Consider the following 20,095-nt stretch of genomic DNA (forward strand, 5'->3'; position numbering starts at 1 on the left):
TGGCATAGGTTTGTGTGACCTTACTTCTAGAATTGGTTAGGCGAGCTCTAGCTAGCCCGGCACCTTTGTTACTTAATTAGTATTTTTGGAAGGTGCTAGAGAACATAGATAGAGGGGTGTAGTCTTGGCTAGACCGATAGTTATAATTCCGCACCTGTTTCAGTTAGCCGACACAATTAGTTTTAGAAAGGACTATTCACCCCCTTCTAGTCCACTATCTCGACCCTATAGCAGCGTGGCCTCGGCGGCGGCGGCATGGACCTGGAGGCGACGCTCGGCATCCATCCAAGCGGCGCGGTGACCCGCGAAGATCTCGGAAGCGCGAGCGTTGGCGCGGTCGTCCTGGATCGACGTCGACGAGGCATGCGTGGAGGGAGCCGGCCTCGTCACCGGTGTATCCCGTAGCAACTGCATCAATGCACGGGCACTAAGAAAGTTATGATCGGGCACGGGAGCCGGACGGACGCGTGCGGCGGCAGCACGGTGAGGGTGGACGGGATAGAGCGAGGAGTGCGGGATCACACCAAAAGGATACAGCAGGCAGAACTACAGAGGCAAATGTGGCACATACCACTTATATCTATAATATACTCTGTAATAATACTCATATTTGATACATGACCCTTATGTAAAGACATGGCAATCAAACTATCGCGAACAGAGATGCAAATATATTAGCCTATGAATTCGTATACTCTCTCCGTCCTGTAATATAGTGTATTCTAATATTCAAAATTTATCATCAAATATAATGCACTATAGAGAATAAAAACTAATTTTATAATAAATACTTTTTATTTATCAACCAATCACTATTAATCATGTTGATGATATCGTCTAATTAGGAAATAAAATATACGTCTTTTATATTCTCTTATGATTTGTCTTAAAATTCCTAGAATGCACTGTATTAAAGACGGATAAAGTATATGTTTAATTTTTATTAATTGCTCGCAACAAGCAACTCAAAAAATCATATCTGCATATGCGGGTTGGGCTAGCTCGCACCTTATAGTAATTAGAAAACGCCACATGCAGAATTTGGGGGAAAATTAAGACGGAACTGTGCCTGCATCTGCAATCATACCTCCCATATGGTTAATTGATTGATTTGTGCTAGACGTTTCCATGTAAAATACAGAAGGAAATTAATTTTCTCCACTTGATCCTGCTATAGCGTCTAGCGTGTGGTGTAAGACCAGTCTCAGTGGGGATTTTATGGTCCAGTTTTTAGCACATCCATATTTTAGAAATAGTACATAAGAGTTTCATCTTCATAAAACTATATCTACCCTCGTAAAACTTTCATCATCTGTCTTAATCGATGCAATGCCACGTCAGCGCTACGAAACCTCCGTTAAGATTGACCAGAGCCAAGTTGGGAGGCGCGAGACCGCTAGCGACAACTGGGGCATGTGCGCACCCCAGTCCATCGCACTCAAACACGCACTGTCGCACTCCTCTGCTCCCGTCCGTGGATCGAAGTGCACCGGCCGGGTCGGCGTTCCATTTCCTTTCCATTTTTTGGGTGCTCCATCCACGTTCGAATCGATCGAGTTGGGCTTGCCTCCGCGAGTCCGCGCGATCTGGTGGTCTCCCCGGGGGTAGGTGTGGTGCACCAGCACCGGCCACCGGGGGTGGTGGCGACCGATGCAATAATTACTGATTCTGATTGCGATTGCAAAGCGATGATACGATGATGGTCGACGACCGTACGTCCCGCGAGTTGAGTGAGTGGCCGCTGACGTGACGAGCAACAGTCGGCGGCCGGCCGGTAACACTCTCGCGCGATCTTTCTGTGTCTTTTGTGGGTGGTTTGGGAGGTTGGCTTGCACACGGACTGGAATGGAAGGAGCACGCACGCACCCACACATGTCCCGTGTACTCCCTCCGTCCCATAAAGAATCAGTATAGAATAGTACCATATTTTAGTATTTTAAATTTGATCAATTACAGATAATAAAATATCAACATTTATGATATCAAACAAATACTATTAGATTAAGTGTGAAATATATTTTTATAATAAATTAATTTGAAGCTATAAATATAAATATCATTTACTAGAAACTTAGTTAAACATGAACCACTTTAGCTGACATACAATTTATAGTTGCATTCTTCGTGGAACATAGGCATACATGTCAGTGCGGTGTGCCGTACGAAAAAGGCCACCGCGTGGATGACTCGACTGTCAAAAAAAAAAAAAAAAGATTAGCGCTTTCATAAACGAATGAGCGAGGCGTGATGGCTGCCTGATCACCTAGTACGTATGCAGCCGCCTTTTGAAATCTGACTGAATGCTTATCAGTTAAAATTTACAGTATTTTTTTTTCCTGTTCGTTTGAACTTATCAACTAAAATCTAACCGCTTCAGCCGACTTATCAGCCGACTTACGTACACGACGAACAGATCGAGGCACATGTGTGCTTGAACGTGCGTACCGGAGACTTGACCGCAGGGGTGCTTGCCCACAGGAATCAGCTAGATGCGTTCGTCTCAAAACCAGATTCTCTCTGGAAGGCGACATATATAAAATCGGGCGCGCGCGCGTACCGTGTTAAATTGATAAACAGAAACAAAATCAGCTGCAGGTGATGTACCCATCGTTTGATAGAGGCCCCGTACTTTGATAGAGCGTGGTAGTACAGTACTATTTCTTATTACTCGAGTCAATTCGGAGGAAGAAGAGAAGAGCCGCGCGCGTTGATAGTTTTTGTTTCGAAAGGTAAGCACACCACCACCGCCGGGTCGACGAGTCTCTCTGCTTTCACGCGACAAGACCCGCTCAAGAAACGGCAATGGATGGGAGACCTTTTCATCGCATCGCCTTCCTTCCTGGAACACGCCACGCCGGTGTACAACAGATCGTACTCGATCACGCTACTCATCATGCCGTGTGGTTGGTTGCTTCAGACAGTGTTTCGTACGAACATTTTTTTTAACGTACGTGGAGGCGTGGAGCAATCACTCCAAGGGTAGGCAGGACAGCACATCGTCCACGCGCCCTTTGCATATCACAATCTCTTCATACGTACCAGTAACAATAGGCGGTCCAAGTCCAACATCTAGCTGGGACTACATTTTTTTTTTTGGAGAAAAGAATCATCTACAAGTTGAAATAAACGTTTACTAACACATCTTTTATACATAATTTAATGAAGGTAACTTGGCGTTGTAGTGTAGCTTTTTTTTTAAAAAAACTGTTCAAGTTAAAGAAATTCGATTTATAAAAACTATATTAGGACATTAACAGAGGGAGTAACTATAAGCTCCAGTTGATAGATAAAAAAAAGTACATTTCCTTATTTCTTTCAACAATACGGCAGTTTAGATTTTTTCTATAACAAAGCCAGAGAGTTTGTAAAACATTTAGTCCCAATCTAGAGACTGGAAGATCGGACCTATTTGCTTGAACTTATCAGCCAGCTTATCGACTAGAATCTACAGTATTTTTCTCTCACAACAAAATAGTTTCGGCCAGCTTTTAATACCAGCCGAACAGACCCAGATGTTTTATAATACTCGTTAAGTCACGTAGACACTACACAAATACATTATATTTCTAATTATAGTTTCTTCCAAATATGTTTTTGTCCGATCACCGGTCTTCTCTTTTCTATCATCTATCTGATCTCTTCCTATGTTAAATCTCGTGAATAGTTTTTAATACAAAACTATTTTCTTATTTCTTTTTTAATTCTAGTGTCACATCGGTATTTTAGTTAGTTAATTAATATATTAATTAAGGGTCATAGAAATTATTATCCTAATTTTCGGGATGAGATTGCCTCTTGTGATACGTAAACAAAGAATGCAACACACAGTACTCTGTAGGGGGTACTCTTTACCGAATAATTATCCTTTCCTTCTCCGCACAGAAAATGAAAGAAACTGAAATGTGCCATTTAATGAACGCCGTACGAAGAGACGGCGCTGCAAAAGCGGGAGATCCCGTTCCTTTCCCTTTTCCCTTGCCGAATACTACCCGAAACCAAACAAAAACCACCGAGACGGCGAGACGCGTCGAGCGAGTACACACTGACACGCCCCCCGCGAGGCGAGACACAGCTCACCGTCCCACCGAGTCACAGAGGCCACCTCGAGCCCCTGCACCTGCCGCCCTCGCTCGCTCCCTGCCGCCATCTGCGCTGCTCTGCGGCCCCAGCCAGAGCCGGCGCGCGCCTGCTGCCGCCCTCGACGGACCCGGGGGCCCATTCTCTTCTCCCCGCGCTACGCGGCGGCTAGGCGGGAGGTCAGTTAATGCGCCCGTGACAGGCGGCGTCGAGCGACGGTGGCGGGATAACTTAAACCCGCCGTCTCTCGAGGCGGCGCCCGCGGAGGACCAGGCGGGAGGCCGAGGAAGGGGGAGGCGGTGAGGCGCGGCCATGGGGGGCGCCAAGGCGGAGGACAAGCCCGCCGCCGCCGCTGCAGACGATTGGTGCTACCAGTTTGGAAACAAGGTTGGATTTCTTCACCACTTGTTGCCCTGTGCGATCCTGGGTCACGTTTTCGGGTTCCGCTTTGCCTGGGCAGCGAGGTTAGGCTGACAAATCTCAAGGAAAATGGAGCGGAGTACCTTTGGCGTTGGCCTTTGGAATCATTCCCTTGGGTTCACACTCTAAATCCGTCTCTGCGAGCTTTCCCTCAGCACTCACACTTTCTGTAGCCAGCATTGTTCTCCTGGAACCCTGATCTGAAATGTCGCTAAATCAATGGGGTCGCATTGATTTTAATCGTTTCCTGTTTCTGTTTCCCCCTTTTATGTGTCTGCTAGTTCCAAGTTCGGAGCCGTTTCCGTTCTCTGTTTCAAAACTGAAGATTGTTATTAAGTTCTGTTTTTGGTTACATACAATCCCTTTGTTTTTGGTTCAATCCTTTTTTATCGCGGGTGAAGTAAGGAGGAATCTGTTGTTCCCCTGTTTCATTTCTGGGTGCATTATGAGTCGCAGAATAGGAATCCACTTGATTTAGTCGGTTTATTATGCTCGTGTCACCTCAGATGTGTCGTATTGATGATGACTGCATCTTCCGGCTGTAATATGCATCTCGGCTTGCATTTGTTTATCTCTTTATTAGTACTTCCATCATTTTCGGCCACCAGTTTTTTTTTTTGTCTTCCTTGATGAGAATGAGAACGAAAGCTGTCATACTCCTCGTTGGGATAGATTCATTTAGTATAAGGCAGTTCGGCGACAGAATCTGAGAATGTACTTCACAGAAAAGGCCCTTTTCATCCCTTGCCGTGTTGGTAAAGGCTAGTAGCTGATTTGAATAGTACGTGCCCATTTTAACTCCCCTGGGGGACACAACTGGGTTTGGGAAGAAGGACCAGATAGATCTTGAAGTTTTATTTGTTTATTTATTATATAGATGTAGCCAAACGGATGCTTCTCAACTCACCTCGTTCCAACATAGAAATATTCTTGTTTGTGTTATTTTGCTGTAAGGTTTGTTACTTTGTAGCACAAGGTTACAAAATGACAGATCTTACCTCAAAAAAGGGCTCCAATGTATATACTGGCACTGAATGGAATATGCATTGTGCACCTTCTGATTGGTTTTGTACTGCTCGGAATCTGTTTGCAGAATGCATTTGACTTGAAGTCCCTGAAAAAATCACCACTCCCGTTGAGAATGGTTGTCTTTGCTATGACTATGTTATGCGGGATATCTATTTGCTCAATGTGTATGAAGCAACTAGGGAGTGATGGCTGGTCAAGAATCGTCAAGATTGAAGTTGTGGAGCAACCATGTAATAAGTCCACAGTTCCTCCTTCTGAGGTTCAATTTGTGCATTATCCTCAACCGATAACTTACAGCAGGTGAGATTTGCCCTGAACCAAGATTGAGCAATCTGGTTTGTTTAATGCCTAATATAATTTTAATTTCTAGGGAGGAGTGCAAGTGCAATGCTGTCCAATTCTTTGCAATTATATCATCACAGCGATCTGGAAGTGGCTGGTTTGAAACCCTTCTTAACAGCCACATGAATGTTAGCTCCAATGGTGAAATTTTCTCTAGAAAAGAAAGGAGAAGTAACATTTCCTCTATAATAAATACCTTGGATAAAGTGTACAATTTGGATTGGAACAGTAGTGCTTCCAAGAATGAGTGCACTGCAGCTATTGGCTTCAAGTGGATGCTAAATCAGGTGAGGACTAAAACATGCAGTATAGATAATTTATTTGGATGATCCTTTTCATTTATTTTTCATTTAGTTTCAGTATATTTCAATTATTGAATCTGTAGGCTCGTAAACGGCATGTGTTCTCAACTGTAGATGCTAGATGTTATTGCATATTGCACCAAACTTTCCCCCACTCTATGGAACTTTTGTTTTGGGAATCCCCTTTATGGGACTGTTGGATAACTAGTTTAATTTCCTGACTTGCTGTCAGAAACACCTTATGCATGGTTACTGATCCACACCCAGGGCTCGGTGGGCTAAATGCTCTGATGCCTTGTTTAGGCAGCGTTGCTTAGATATGTGCTGATTTTTTTTTTTCATGAATTTCGTAAATCTAAGTAGGCTGACTGTTTGTGGTTCTAGTGTAGAGCTAGAAAAGTGCAGGCTCTTACTTCAGCTGAACTGCTGAATGCTTGAATGATTTGTTATATACCTTTTTTTTGTGAACCTCATGTGTGATTCTAAAATGGATCGTTTCTGACTCGATCTTGAACATGGCCTGATTGTCCTGTACTCCTGTGTAGTATACTATTCTTTTGTAGTTTTGTGTTAATTTCATCAATCTGAAAGAAGTAAATATTCTGGCCTCCAGATCCTGCATTTTAGACAATTTTTTTATTGAACACAGAGGAGAACTGCGTGTCATTGCATTAAGAAGAAGAGATTTTGTTACATCTGTTCATTAGATGCATTTTGGACTATGAAAGAGAGTATACTGCAAATGCATATATTTGATATCCCCCCCTTCCAAATTATAAGACGTTTTGGCTTTCTAGATACTTGCTTTTACTATGCATCTAGACATAGTGTATATCTAAGTACATAGCAAAAACTATGTATCTATAAAAGCCAAAATGTCTTATAATTTGGACGGAGGGAGTAGTTTTCGTAGTGTGTCCAGTAGATCAACTATAATCGACATGGCAAGCATATTTCTTTCAGGGATTCATCTAATTTGTCTGAGGCTGAAAACTAACGTTTACCTGGTAGACAGATTGACTAATAAAATCATGAATATTGGCCAAACATAGAGAGTTGGAGACTGGAAACAAACAAGCATTCTTCTGACGGTCACGTTTTCAGGGTCTTGTTGCAAATCATGTGGATGTAGTGGACTACTTCAATCAAAGAGGAGTCTCTGCAATATTTCTCTTTAGAAGGAATCTGCTCCGTCAGTTGGTATCACAACTAGCGAATAATCATGACAGATCCCTTAAGCAATTAAATGGAACACATAAGGCCCATGTTCACACAAAGCATGAGGTAATGCTATACAAGAAATGGTTCAACTCTGCCTCAGTTATGTCAGCAGTCTCTGAGTGATCTCTATGTCTGATGTGTTATTTTTCCTTCACAGGCTCATATACTTGCAAGATACAAGCCCAGGCTCAACACGACATCACTAATATGGCAACTGAAACAAGCTGATGAATACACTCGTGATGCTCTTCAAAACCTAAATAACACCCGCCACATCACTGTCTATTACGAGGATATCGTTCGCAACAGAACAGTGAGTTCTTACTGATTCATTGTTAACATATTCTGTTTCCTTGCGGTCAAAAAAACATATTCTGTTTCCTTCCATTGTGTTGCTTACAAGCACTGCACTGTTGCAGAAGCTTTTTGATGTCCTGGATTTCCTCAAAGTGCCGAGGAGGAATCTGGTGAGCCGGCACGTGAAGATACACACAAAGCCACTGTCGGAGCAAATTGAGAACTGGGACGAAGTCTACAGTGCTCTCAACGGTACCCAGTACGAGGGTTTCCTGAATGCCGCTGACTACATAGTATAACATCACGTCTCCACATCTCTCGATGTGGATGTAGATATAGTCCCTTATAGCCCCCCCTTGTGTGCTTGTGATTCTTTCGTTCTTGTTTTTTCAAGTAGCTGGCCTTGGACGTGCCTGGCAGAAATTTTGATGCGGGGAAGGCGCTTTGCCATGGTTGCATTATTCGAGTTCCTGGTTAGCCTCACTAATTGTACACCTGCTTTCCTGATGGCCTTGTAACTGACCCTCGAGCTTCTCTAATCTTTTGCCGCCCGCTTGTAGTGCTTGCTGTTCTTGTTCACATGTGCTTGCGTGCTGTGCCAGGTGATCTTACTCTTGCCATCGAGAAACAAAGCTGTGCATCTGAACTGAGGCGTGGCTTTCCATTGGATGTTTCCGGTGGGTAAGACGCTGCGCGATGCAGTTGCCCTTCCGGCTTTAGCTGATACTCCTACAGTATATGATAGCCGGCTTATTGCACCATGGCATAGCTGGCTCTGAAAAACCGGAGGCGGAATTTTCAGCGATCGCGAACTGTCTGGAAGTGCTATGACTTGGATAAACAAACCAGGTCTGTCATATTGGAGTGACCCCGTGTTGATCTTTAGGCGGTCAAATTCATAGTCTTCGCGACCTGTCTCACTGTTGTCTGGGTCATGTTTGGATGGTATTAAAGTCGGCTGATAAGCTGGCTAAAACTGTTTTACTGTGAGAGAAAAATACTGCGGCTGGTAAATTCAAGCCAACAGGCCAGTCGTTGACTACGTTGTCGTTTCTGACAGACTTTGAAGTCACTTTTGGCGTCCACACGGCGCTCTCAACAAGCGCGAAGCTGTACAAATGTCACGGTCAACGACCGGTAGAGGCCCAGAACAAACCAATTACCCAAGGGCTATGTTTCTGGGCCGAGCAAGCCATGATTCGTGGTGACCGCACCGATGGGCTCTTTCCCTTCCCTATCCCGAAGCATTTTCGGCCTTGTTCCATTCTGCAGTTACGCAGCTCTTTTTTTTTCGCAAATGGCCCGCTTATGATTTTTTTTATTTGACGGAGTCCGCTGCGCTGATGAAAGTTGAACTTGGGGAAGCTCGGAGATGCTGCCGATGGAGTGGAACGACCAGCAACCTCGTAAAAATAATAAAGGCACTGTATAACGATATAAATTGGCACATCAAATTTGTGCTGAGATGTATAAGGATATAAAATGCTACGTCAGTTTTATGCCGAGATGGAGAAAGGGAGAGATAATAAGTTAAGTGCAGCCGTAAGCCAAAAAGAAGCCCTAAATACTCATGATGTACTTACAAGGCAATTCTCAGTGGAAGTTTCATTAGAGCTTCATTTGTATTTAATAAGTCGTGACATGCATTTTCTATAATGTGACAAAGTTTTTAGGAAGAGAGAAGAAATGAATTTACAGGGATGAAACCCTTTTGGTACGATTGTCTCGCTGTGAGTCATGAAATTGAATATCGATGAAACCATAGAACGAAACTTTCCATTAAGAAAGACTATTTCATCCATGTTTAATTCCATTTTATATGACATGACAATATTAAAAACGTCTTCATATCTATGAAACCATAGAATAAAACTTTCCATTGAAAATGACTATTTCATCCATGTTTAAATTCATTCTATATGACATGACAATATTGAAAACAACACTTTCATATGTATGAAACCATAGAATAAAACTTTCCATTGAAAATGACTATTTCATCCCTGTTTAATTTCATTCTATATGACATGACAATATAGAAAATAACAACAAAAATTTTTTTCACCAAGACTAATGAATACTACTCAACCGCAAGAACCCGAGCAATTAATATGGATGTCTGCACCATGCCCTGTCTTGTAAAACTTGAAACAAAATATTACTTCCTTTGTCCAATAAAGGTACGAACGACGTGCATAGATGCAGGCTCTTGCACAAGATCCGACCATGACATCCCCCACTCACACAAAGATGAACCACAGATAAAGCAGCCACCGTAACAATTGGCTTGTCATGGGTTCCCAGTCCTGCTCTACCTGGACTGGAACCCGACATGTCTTGTAGCATCCCCAAAGTTATCCCCAAAGTTTCACACAAACGTCTTCACTATTTGATTTTACAGATTTTGAGCTTCCTTATGATAATTGAGCAAAGGGGCTGCCCCATTTCTCTTATTACAGGATACTATGCAAACAACAGAAGCACAACTTGCTTTATTGCCAAATTAAGTTAAGAATGTTCTATGGACTACTACAATGGAAAATAAACATCAAAATAGGACTACAAGATCACCCCAGGGAGCTGTTGCTAACTACTGAAAAGATTGCACCTGCAATATCAAGTTGCAGCCGTTAGTGAAATTGCACAACAATTGTAAAAAGAAAAGAATACTCAATTAGGTTCAGCTGAATATGCAATCATATTACAAGTTGACAATAACAACTCATATTTGCTAGCACCTTTTTAATACTTAGTCATGTAGTAAAAGAATTTATTTGAGTTGAGACATATTCAGTGTTTTCAGTCTTACAAGGTCTAGATTTCTTATGCGAGCTCGAGAACAAGAGCTGATGCTCCGCCTCCACCATTGCAAACACCAGCAACTCCGATCTTGCCACTCTTCGCCCTGAGAACCTGTTAAAAAGGAACAAGGATTATGAGGGTCGAGCACCATATATTTGATGTCCCAACATGATGACAACAGATTATGCCCAAGATTTTGCTTAAAGAAAATGAGAGAAACTACTGATCAGCAGCAAGAACCAAGAAGTGAAACAAGGGATGGGGGGGCTCTCATAATATGAGTCAAATATCAATGTGAACTCTACATTTGCAGGTTTATACAAGATCCTATTTGCAGATAATTTGCAAATTGAAAACCACTAAGGTAGTGTTTGGTATAGGGATGGGGTGGCTCGATCCCACATTGAACCCAGTAGCAATAGTGAAGATGTTTACTGTTAATCGCGAACCCTATGATGATATGCTAAATTATTTGTCAGAATTATTATTTACTCAAAGACTGGCATCTAATTTTTTATTACAAAAACATTGCACATCTTTAAACAAAAGGGATTGTATCTCAGAAGATAAAGCAAGCATCTTAAGATAGAGCTTACACCAATAAGGGTAACCAAAATGCGAGCACCACTGCACCCGAGAGGATGTCCTAAAGATACAGCTCCTCCATGAACATTAATCCTTATACTAGAAGCATTTCCAGCTGTAACTGTACCACCATTCTCCTTGAAACTTGGGCGAAGTTTCTTTAGTTTTACTGGGTCAAACTAAGAGAGAAAAGAAATAGCACAAGACATAAATTAAACTGTCATGCATTGATCTTACAATAACTGTTAACAAGCTCATTATGCGAGGGACGTTGCATTTGGAGGAAGCAAGAATAATGAATCAAGTGCCTGCCAGTCTTTTTGCCTTTGACCAACTACAAGTTTTATTTTGTTCAAAATATTTTGTTACATCAGAAAAAAAATACCTTATCCAGGCTTTCATCTTTGTCAATGAGTGTTGGGGGTTTTCCTCTACCAACAGGAACTTGAACCTGGGGGACAAAACATTGAACATAAGAAAACCAAGCGAAGCACATAATGTCTAGTATCAATGAGGGAGAAAATTACCGGGACGATCTCCCATGTAAAAGCACCACTGTCGCGAGCAGCAATTCCACGCTCGTTGCTTTGGATAGCAAATGCATCCTATGCAAGAGTAAGTAGAATCAAATATATCATAAATTGGAAATATATTTATTGCAATATAGACAAAATATATTTATTGCAATATAGACAAAAATGCATTACAACAGACAAGCATATAGAAGTGCGGCATGCCAGAGATGCGTCAAAAAGCAAACAGTGGCCAGAGTGAGTGTGGCACGCCATACTTATGGTTCGGCAAGTTTGGGACATAAACCAAACAGGCCCGCACATCTACTTCTATCTTTGGAAGCAAATGAATGGTTAGTTCACAGACCCAGAGCATGCATAAGCCCACCCTCTCAATCATGCCATAACCTGACAGAAAATCATTGCCCGAAAGGATCCCAGTTACTAGACAAGGAATGCAGATGCTGGTCTAGACCATTTAGGATGATAACCAAGATAAAGCAAGAAGAATCCAGGGCACTCTCAAAAGAATTGCCAGCATTGGGGAATATATTAATATATTATATACTATAACAAACGGCATTTACTGTTGTCTGTATCAAGAGACCTGGTCTTCTCTTGTGAGGGCATGATTGTCAGCACAAAGCTCGGCACACATTCCCATGGCACAATCATTGTATACATCCCAAAGCCCATCCTTAAGCATGGCGTCAACAAGTGTGTCATGACCAAAACGAGACCCCTTCCTGCATTTGTAATTAGCAAGCTTATTGTATTAAAACAGTTGAAATCCATTTCAAACAAGAACATAATATACTTTCACAATAAAACTGGTCACTTCATTAATAGCCTCGCCGCTGGTGAATCGACATATCTTACAAACAAATTTAGAAATTGCAATGCAAATAAGTAAACATGCATGTACCCACCAAATAACTTAAGATTATAATTTGGTTTATGCAGCTCGATATTGGGTGTATCCACCAAATAATAATTGCATACCTAGCTTCAGCAATGTACTTTGGGGCATTGGACATGCTTTCCATGCCACCTGCCACAACAATATCATTGATACCCAATTGAATTGACTGTACTGCAAACATAGTAGCTGCATATAGGAAAGAAAAGCAAGAGCATGGTCAGGTAATCTCTCACTTCTGTGAACTTTGAGCAGTGTATACAAGGACGGACAGATAAATTCGATTCAAACCTTTCATGCCAGATGCGCAGACTTTGTTAACAGTGGTGCAAACAACAGAGTTTGGTATCCCGGCACCCAGAGCAGCTTGCCTTGCGGGAGCTTGTCCCAAATTAGCACTCAAGACATTTCCAAAGTAGACCTCCTGCACGAGGGCTGGATCCACATTTGCTCTTTCCAGAGCAGCTAACAGCCCCAGCCATGGCCATGTCAGTGCTATTGGGGAGAAACAAATATAGCTTGTTCAGAGCTCAGATGTAAATGCAGAGAAGATTCGGATCTCACCTTGAATTGCTATGGAGCCAAGTTTTGTAGCAGGCAAGGAAGACAAGGCACCAAGGAAACCACCCATAGGGGTGCGTGCGACCCCGACAACACATACATCTGCGAGCAAGGAAGAAAAAGTTACTGACTGTAGAACAAATCAGAACCATCTAGTATGCATGCACCTCACAGTATATCTATAGTAATGTGTAAACCGTGCTTATAGTTCCATCTGATGGTACAAACCAAACACACATGAAAAGCACATACTGGCATACTGCACTACCAGTGAATCACTTGTTCCAATTGGAGCTATAACAACAATGATGGCAGTAGATGCTACAACCAAGTACGTGTGTAGCACTCCCTTCTGTGCAACCCGAAAAGGCAAAAACAGAACTTGTGGTAATAATACAAATGTATTTTGCAGTAACTTTTTAGTAGCAACAAACTTTGGAAGACAATGGATTCAATCAAGCAAACGGATCAGGGACTACAAGGACGAGATCAAGAGCATGGAGCAGCTAGAATGCCCTAATGGATGCAGACAGGCACTAGAATTACACGGAAAAGCGACAAATTTCGGCCTTGCAAGCTACAAAAAAACAGAATTCCCAACATATCAGATCGCTGGAAGAAGAGACGAAAAAATAATACCTCTGGGGGCGATGCCGTCGGAAGCCATGGCCGCCGGTCCGAAGTGCCGAAACCAACCGACCTGCGAATCAGGGGCGGGCCCAGTGAAAATGGTCAGATCCGAATACAAATAGTAGATTGGGAGAGTTCGGGGGCATACCTGGAGTATGCTGTCGCCGGCGAAGCGGCCGACGAAGACTGATCGAATGGCGGCGCCGCTAGGAAAAGAAAGGCCGAGAGAGAGAGAGAGAGAGAGGAGGGTTGGTGTTGGTGTTTTTTTTTTTTTGACAATAATTGGTGTTTGGTGTTTGGTGTTGACAAACGCAAGCACGCAACGCAACCCCACAGGCAAATCTCCTGAATGCATATTTTTAAAATCGGACTGGCTAGCGCCGGACGTCCCATCCGCAAATCGGAGTATCGGACGGTAGCTGTTCAACGAGCGTGTTGAGCTTGCGAGCGAACGTTTCAGCAGCGTGCCCGCGTCAACCGTTGGAACGTATAAAAGTAACACTTTAAATATACGTCTCAAACATTTGCAAAAACACCTAAAAAATATTTAAAAATTATTACAAACATATGCAATATATAGATAAAATAATTACAACAGATGTATGAAACGTCTTAAACGCTTCAATCATACGCTCGTAACATGCAAGTATATGCAACATCTAGATCTACTTTGCTGAAAACACTTGTAACATATGTCTGATACGAATGAAACATTTGGAACATACTCTCTCCATCCCAAAATAAGTGTCGCTATGGTAATCGTACAGGTCAAACTTTTTTTAAGTTTAACTAGATTTGTAGCAAATATTAGCAATATTTGTATCTCTAAACAAATTTATTATAAAAAATAGATTCAACGATCTATCTAATGATAATAATTATGTACTATAAATATTAATATTTTCTTATATATGTTTGGTCAAAGTTGAAAGTGTTTGACTCCCCGAGAAACGAGAACGACATTTATTTTGGGACTGAGAGAGTACACTTGAAACATACGTGCATAGCCATTACAATATGTGTAACATCCTGATCTACTTTTGCATCACTGATATGAAACATTTGTAACATACCTATGAAACATATATCTGTAACATGTGCTTTTAGCGTAATATCTCCTTTCTACTTGAGAACGGAGGCTTATTGGTGTGTGGAGTTCAGTGGTGTAGAGCTCGCCGCTCCGATGAAGGTCATGATAGGTCTAGGAGGAGGGTTGCGCGGCCCCGGTGAGCTGCTGCACTGCCCTCGCGATAGGGCGCGTGCGGTGCTCTTGGCGAGTGGCACTCGTGGTGGAGGCGGCAACAGTGGTGGGAGGGTGCCGTGCCCGCGACGTGGCGCCCCAACGTTGGAGAAGGCTACGACGAGCGGCAACCGCGCTAGAGAAGGCTACGACGAGCGGCAACCGCGCTAGAGAAGGCGAGTGGTGGGGAACACCGCAACGACCGTGAGAGTTGGGAAATAATGTTGCAGTCTTTTTTTTTTGAGAAACTATGAAGGAAGGTAGAGAGGAGCAGGATTATTGGGCTGGTAGCGCATAGCCTAGGAAGCGCGGAGTCTGGACGGACTGATGGACGTCCGCACCACAACATTTCAGTTTTAAAATAGTCTTACATAGAGCATCTACATAAGTCTTTCTATTCTATCTAAATTTGGAGAGCCATCTATATACAAAGTCGCTTTCTATACGTTTTCATTCTCTAACCGTTTTTCTATATTTTGTGTACACTTAAGAGAGTCATTTTCACTATTTATCTCTAGCTAGTGAGAAATCTAAAATAAAGGATGGCTATATTTGGATAACCACTTAGAGAAGTGGTTCAAGAGTAATTTTTCATCAAAATCTCCAATCCTAACCATCAAAAAGGATGATGAAAGTCTCTTGGAGTTGCACTTATGTTAGAAGTATATTTTCTATCGTATAATAAGTAAAGCATTAAAAGTTATTTTTGTTTTTTTGCCATGTTGCCTTCCTTTTCCTCTCTTTTCTAAGGGAAAATAGCAACAATGCTCATTTATTTAAGAAGGAAGCAAACCGAATTTTACATAAGTGAATAGTACATAAGAAATTAATGTATTGGTTTTTGGTCATGTTATCTCAGGTCTCTCTTTTCTTGTTAAAAAAAGTAGGAGCACTTAGTGTGTTTGATCTCATATTTTAGGCCATGTGCATCCTAAAGGCATTCGCTCTGTTCGTTTGGGCTGATTTGGCTTATAAGCCATGGCTGAAAGTACTGTTGGCTGGTTTGGTGTGAGAGAAAAATATTATTCGTTGGCTGATAAGCCAGGGCTTATAAGCCAAATACGACCAATTCGTATACAAGGATCTTATAGGGTGGTCTGGTTGTTTGCATTGGTCTATATCAAGGCTTATGATGTAAAATTATTTTCTTGTTTAGTTGCCCACATAGATCCCTAAGCATGTTTACACTATGCCAAGACTGCATTAGCTAGTACTCAAGGTGTTGTCATATACTAAATCCGTTCTAAATTATAGTTCGTTTGACTTTTTTTACCCTAAGTTTGATTACTCGTCTTATTCAAAAATTTATGCTAAATATCACTTCTTTTGTTGTGGCTTGCTTTATTAATAAAAGTTTTTCAAGAATGACTTAAATTTGACTATATTTGTATACATTTTTTGAATAAGACGAGCAGCTAAATTTAGAGTCAAAAAAAGTCAAATGAATTATAATTTAAAACGAAAGAAATATTAAACAATGTAGGATTGCACGGGTACCTCTATAAAAACTATCAACAGGCACTACATACAAAGTAACCAAACATAACTTTACTTGATGCAACGTGCATATAGAGAACAATCGATATATGCCTACATCTTAGTATACATACAGGTATTCTCTCCATTCTAAATTATAAATCGTTTTGATTTTTTTGATAAAATTATTTTGTTATATATCTAAATATAATAAATATGTCTAGATGTATAGTAAAATAGATAAATAAAAAAGTCAACTTATAATTTGAAAGAGGGAGTATATTATATATTAGTTGGTTCATTCATCAAACCAAGCACTGAGCATGTGTTCTGATGCACAGGAGTATGTCCTGTCGCCCTGACGTTTCTCGTGTTGAGGGCCGAGGTCGCCGCTGGAATCTGTATCTCGTGGCGGGCGGAGTGCACACAAGCGGCCTGTTCGCTTGTTGGTTTCAGCCAGCCCAAACCAGCCAGTCAACAGTGTTTTCCTCTCACAATAAATCAGCACCAGCCAGCCTAAACCAGCCCAGAAACCAACCAGCGAACAGGCCGAAGGTGTGTGTGTGTGTGGGTGGGGTGGGTGGGGGGGGGGGGGGGGGGGGGGGGTTGGTTTGGACTACAGGTGCCACCCAGAACAATCAACAATGGCATGCATTTGAGATCCGACGGTGGTTTAATTTGGACGGTTTAGATTGCAGTTTGCTAGCCTGTTAGGCTGCCTGGTCAGCCGGCTTGTTCTATTTTTTTTTTAGCCGGAGCAGTATTTTTCCCTCACAACATTCTAGCATAAACAATATTTTCCAACATAAACAGTAAATAATCCAGTTCAGTCGTACACTCCAGCATAGAGAAGAAATAATCCAGTTCAGCCGTTCAGCATTTTTTCCCTTCCAAGTTCAATTTGCTTCACCGAGCAGAGCATGTCTCTCATCTCACACCATGGTACGTTATTATGCGATCTCCATCTAAGATCTGAATCAGACAACGGTTCAACGCTTTTTCCCTTCAAATCAAGTAGTGCTAAAAAGAAATTCACAATGGACATAAAAAAAAAGAAATTCACAATGAACGGAAAGGAAAAGAACACCAGCAACATTTCATTACATCACGGTGTTTATTTCATTCCCCCCATATACATCAGTCGGAGGTCATCTGCCCAATCAATCAATGGCGGGTCTAGAAACCTTTAGAGCTCTTCTTTGCTCACTTCCATGCCTGTAAAAATTAAGATGAGCTAAAGAAGGGGCTCTATTATTGTCGCGAAAACAGTCGAGGGGGCTTGAACCTGTCCCACCACAAGATCCGCCCTTGAAATATATGGAAATAGATTCAAACTTTTGGATCCGTCTTCTAATTTGTTTCAGAGGAGATGAATATCTATTTTCTAATATTAAAGAGCAAAACACTTCTTCCAATTCATTTTTTATTATTCCCAAACATGCTCTCGGTTTTGGTACGTCCCATGTTCTTTTTTCACTTTTTTCATTTCTTGTTTTTCTTTTTTGTTCTGCCCATGCGCCTAGTTTTTGCGCGATTGTTATTTCTTTTTCCTTTTCCATTTTCTTTTATTGGTTTTTTGCTTGTTCACCACATGACTTTTTTTCTAATCTTTTTGTTTGTCTAGCTAGCCTGTTTGGCTTAGATCTCTAAAAACTTTAGAGCATTTTAGCTCACTTTTGAGCTATAAAGCTCTAATGTGAGGTGATCTAAAGTTTAGAGCTAATGTTTGACCACTTATTTTTTTTGGAGCTTTAGCTCAGTATCTCCATTGACGCTTCTATGTAGTCCAGACGATCAACATCAACTAATTATAATAGATAACAAGACCTTCTACTAGCAAAAACAACCAAAATGAATCATCATGATTAAAAATATTTCAATCTAGGCATCATATGATAGAGAGCATATTTTTTTTAAAAGAAACTGAAATTAGTTTCATAATTTTTCAGCTACACAAAATTTCTATGAGTTTTTAGATATTAAACCAAATTTTAGGATTTTTAATTGCATTATTTTTTAATGTAAAAAATATTTGGATAAATTTTTGAAGATATTTTTTTTATGAATTTTAGATATTTTCTTAAATTTATTGTTGATTCACGTTCCTAAACGTTCAACTTAGTTTGATTTATTATGGTTGACTTGACGACACATAGGACAGCTGATGTGGTGCCAGATCTACAAAAATCATCATCAAAACCGTCTAGAGTGTAAAAGCAAATAATTTTGAAAGTTCAGGGAGGAGGGAACGGTTTTTTTAGATGACGATAGAAATCGGGAAAAGGTGAGGGATACTTTTTCAACGTTTTTTTAGCAGAACTTTTTCCACGGATAAAAGACATCGATGGCAGGCATATAGGCCAATTCCTATGGCCCAAGACATTTAGCTGTCATGGACAGCCCAAATCTGGTCTTCCTGGAGTGGGCCAAGCTCCTCCTCAATCGTAGGCCTAGCATTAGAAAGTGTGAGCTGTTCTAAATATTTTTAATAACCATTTCAAATTCCAATACAAAACAACAATGTACCAAATCAGGGCTTTGCTCATTTTGATATGACTAAAGTGCAAACTGTTACCCCTATTAACATAAAGCAATTTAGCCATATCAAAATGTGGAACCCTGTCGACAAAAGATGCTCGGCAGTCCACCGAGGGGTATCCCACGATGGTAGATTTGTCGTAGAGGTGAGCGAGATGGTAATACAAGCACCAAGACACGAGATTTAGATAGGTTCGACCGTCAGTATGACGTAATACCTACATCCTGTGTTATGATGTATTGCATTGAGATGTATGGATCGTGTCCACTAGGGGACCGCTGCCTCTCCTTATATAGTCTGGAGGGGTAGGGTTACAAGGAAAGTAGCATATTTGGTACTATACAATATCTTGCGGCGCACGCTGTTGGTGTTTCGTACAAGTACTGGCAAGTAAATTTATAGTAATGCGCGTTAGGCTCGGATGGTGCGCTAAAGGACACGAGATTTATACTGGTTCGGGTTGAATATCCCTACGTCCAGTTTATTGCTGCTCGTATTATTAGCACCGAAAATGGTTCGTAATAGGGGGTACAAACGATCGAGAGAGGGACTGGTCCCAAGTCTCTGATGGATGGGTCGAAAGGATACCAAGAGCTTGGTAGCAGCTTGACTGTGTGTGTTGTGCCATCCAAAGTCGGTCACTTTGCTGGAGGAAGTGCATCCCCTTTTATAGATGAAGGGGACGGCTTTACAAGTGATAGGGCTAGGGTGCGTACACTACCTAGCCTTGTTGCTCACGTCTACCCAGCCTTGTTGCCCATTCTGGTGGGTGCGAAAGGATAATAAGCGCCTACAATACTGTCGATGCCTCTGTAGAATGTCAGGATGGTTACAGAGTACTGCCCCGCGCAGGGTATGGACTGTAGTATAGTGGCTTTGACTTATGAGCCTCGCCCAGCCTTGCTCTGCACGCCTTCTGGTTCCTATGAGTCTCTATCGGAGAGACGCGGGGTCGGAGTCCGGAGTAGCGCTGTGGGCAAGGTCTTTCGATTGGAGAGGGCGTCCGGCAGTTGAAGCGAGCTCTTCCGATCTGGTGGACCTGAGGGGCCGGGAAGCGGACACCGCTCGCCTGTGATCATAACGTGGCGACCGCACATCCGTCATTTATGGAGAATGTGAGTCCTTTCCTGGACCGTAGTGGTT

At 41.8% G+C, this 20,095-nt stretch overlaps 2 protein-coding genes across 3 annotated transcripts; one reads left to right on the forward strand and one right to left on the reverse strand.

The window, feature by feature from the left end:
- The first annotated feature begins 4,036 nt into the window (after positions 1-4,036).
- On the forward strand, positions 4,037-8,377 carry LOC136539749 (uncharacterized). The gene is made up of 6 exons (XM_066531727.1): positions 4,037-4,464; positions 5,591-5,826; positions 5,897-6,155; positions 7,275-7,454; positions 7,549-7,704; positions 7,811-8,377. Exons 1-6 carry the CDS (start codon positions 4,390-4,392, stop codon positions 7,985-7,987), a joined length of 1,083 nt encoding a protein of 360 aa, XP_066387824.1. The 5' UTR covers positions 4,037-4,389; the 3' UTR covers positions 7,988-8,377.
- Positions 8,378-10,054: 1,677 nt separating this feature from the next.
- LOC136539750 (acetyl-CoA acetyltransferase 2-like) lies at positions 10,055-14,013 on the reverse strand. Of its 2 annotated transcripts, XM_066531728.1 has the most exons (11): positions 13,846-13,994; positions 13,707-13,767; positions 13,071-13,169; positions 12,798-12,971; positions 12,590-12,695; positions 12,195-12,333; positions 11,603-11,680; positions 11,461-11,526; positions 11,087-11,254; positions 10,498-10,601; positions 10,055-10,296 (listed from the first exon to the last, which is right to left on the reverse strand). In XM_066531728.1, exons 2-10 carry the CDS (start codon positions 13,732-13,734, stop codon positions 10,512-10,514), a joined length of 948 nt encoding a protein of 315 aa, XP_066387825.1. In that variant the 5' UTR covers positions 13,735-13,767; positions 13,846-13,994; the 3' UTR covers positions 10,055-10,296; positions 10,498-10,511. The 2 variants fall into 2 exon arrangements, with proteins under 2 accessions (XP_066387825.1, XP_066387826.1); XM_066531729.1 differs by lacking the exon at positions 11,087-11,254 and having other exon boundaries at positions 13,846-14,013.
- Positions 14,014-20,095: the final 6,082 nt, after the last annotated feature.

Source organism: Miscanthus floridulus, chromosome 2, assembly GCF_019320115.1.
Source record: "Miscanthus floridulus cultivar M001 chromosome 2, ASM1932011v1, whole genome shotgun sequence".
NCBI classification, from domain to species: domain Eukaryota; kingdom Viridiplantae; phylum Streptophyta; class Magnoliopsida; order Poales; family Poaceae; genus Miscanthus; species Miscanthus floridulus.

Excerpts from the sequence above, each read along its gene's own strand:
- LOC136539749 (XM_066531727.1), top strand. The coding sequence starts at position 4,390 with ATGGGGGGCGCCAAGGCGGAGGACAAGCCCGCCGCCGCCGCTGCAGAC. Across the intron at positions 6,156-7,274 it reads TCAAGTGGATGCTAAATCAG|GGTCTTGTTGCAAATCATGT; the intron begins GTGAGGACTAAA and ends TCACGTTTTCAG. Across the intron at positions 7,455-7,548 it reads ATGTTCACACAAAGCATGAG|GCTCATATACTTGCAAGATA; the intron begins GTAATGCTATAC and ends TTTCCTTCACAG.
- LOC136539750 (XM_066531728.1), bottom strand. The coding sequence starts at position 13,734 with ATGGCTTCCGACGGCATCGCCCCCAGAG. Across the intron at positions 12,696-12,797 it reads CTGCGCATCTGGCATGAAAG|CTACTATGTTTGCAGTACAG; the intron begins GTTTGAATCGAA and ends TCCTATATGCAG. Across the intron at positions 11,255-11,460 it reads AAGATGAAAGCCTGGATAAG|TTTGACCCAGTAAAACTAAA; the intron begins GTATTTTTTTTC and ends TTTCTCTCTTAG.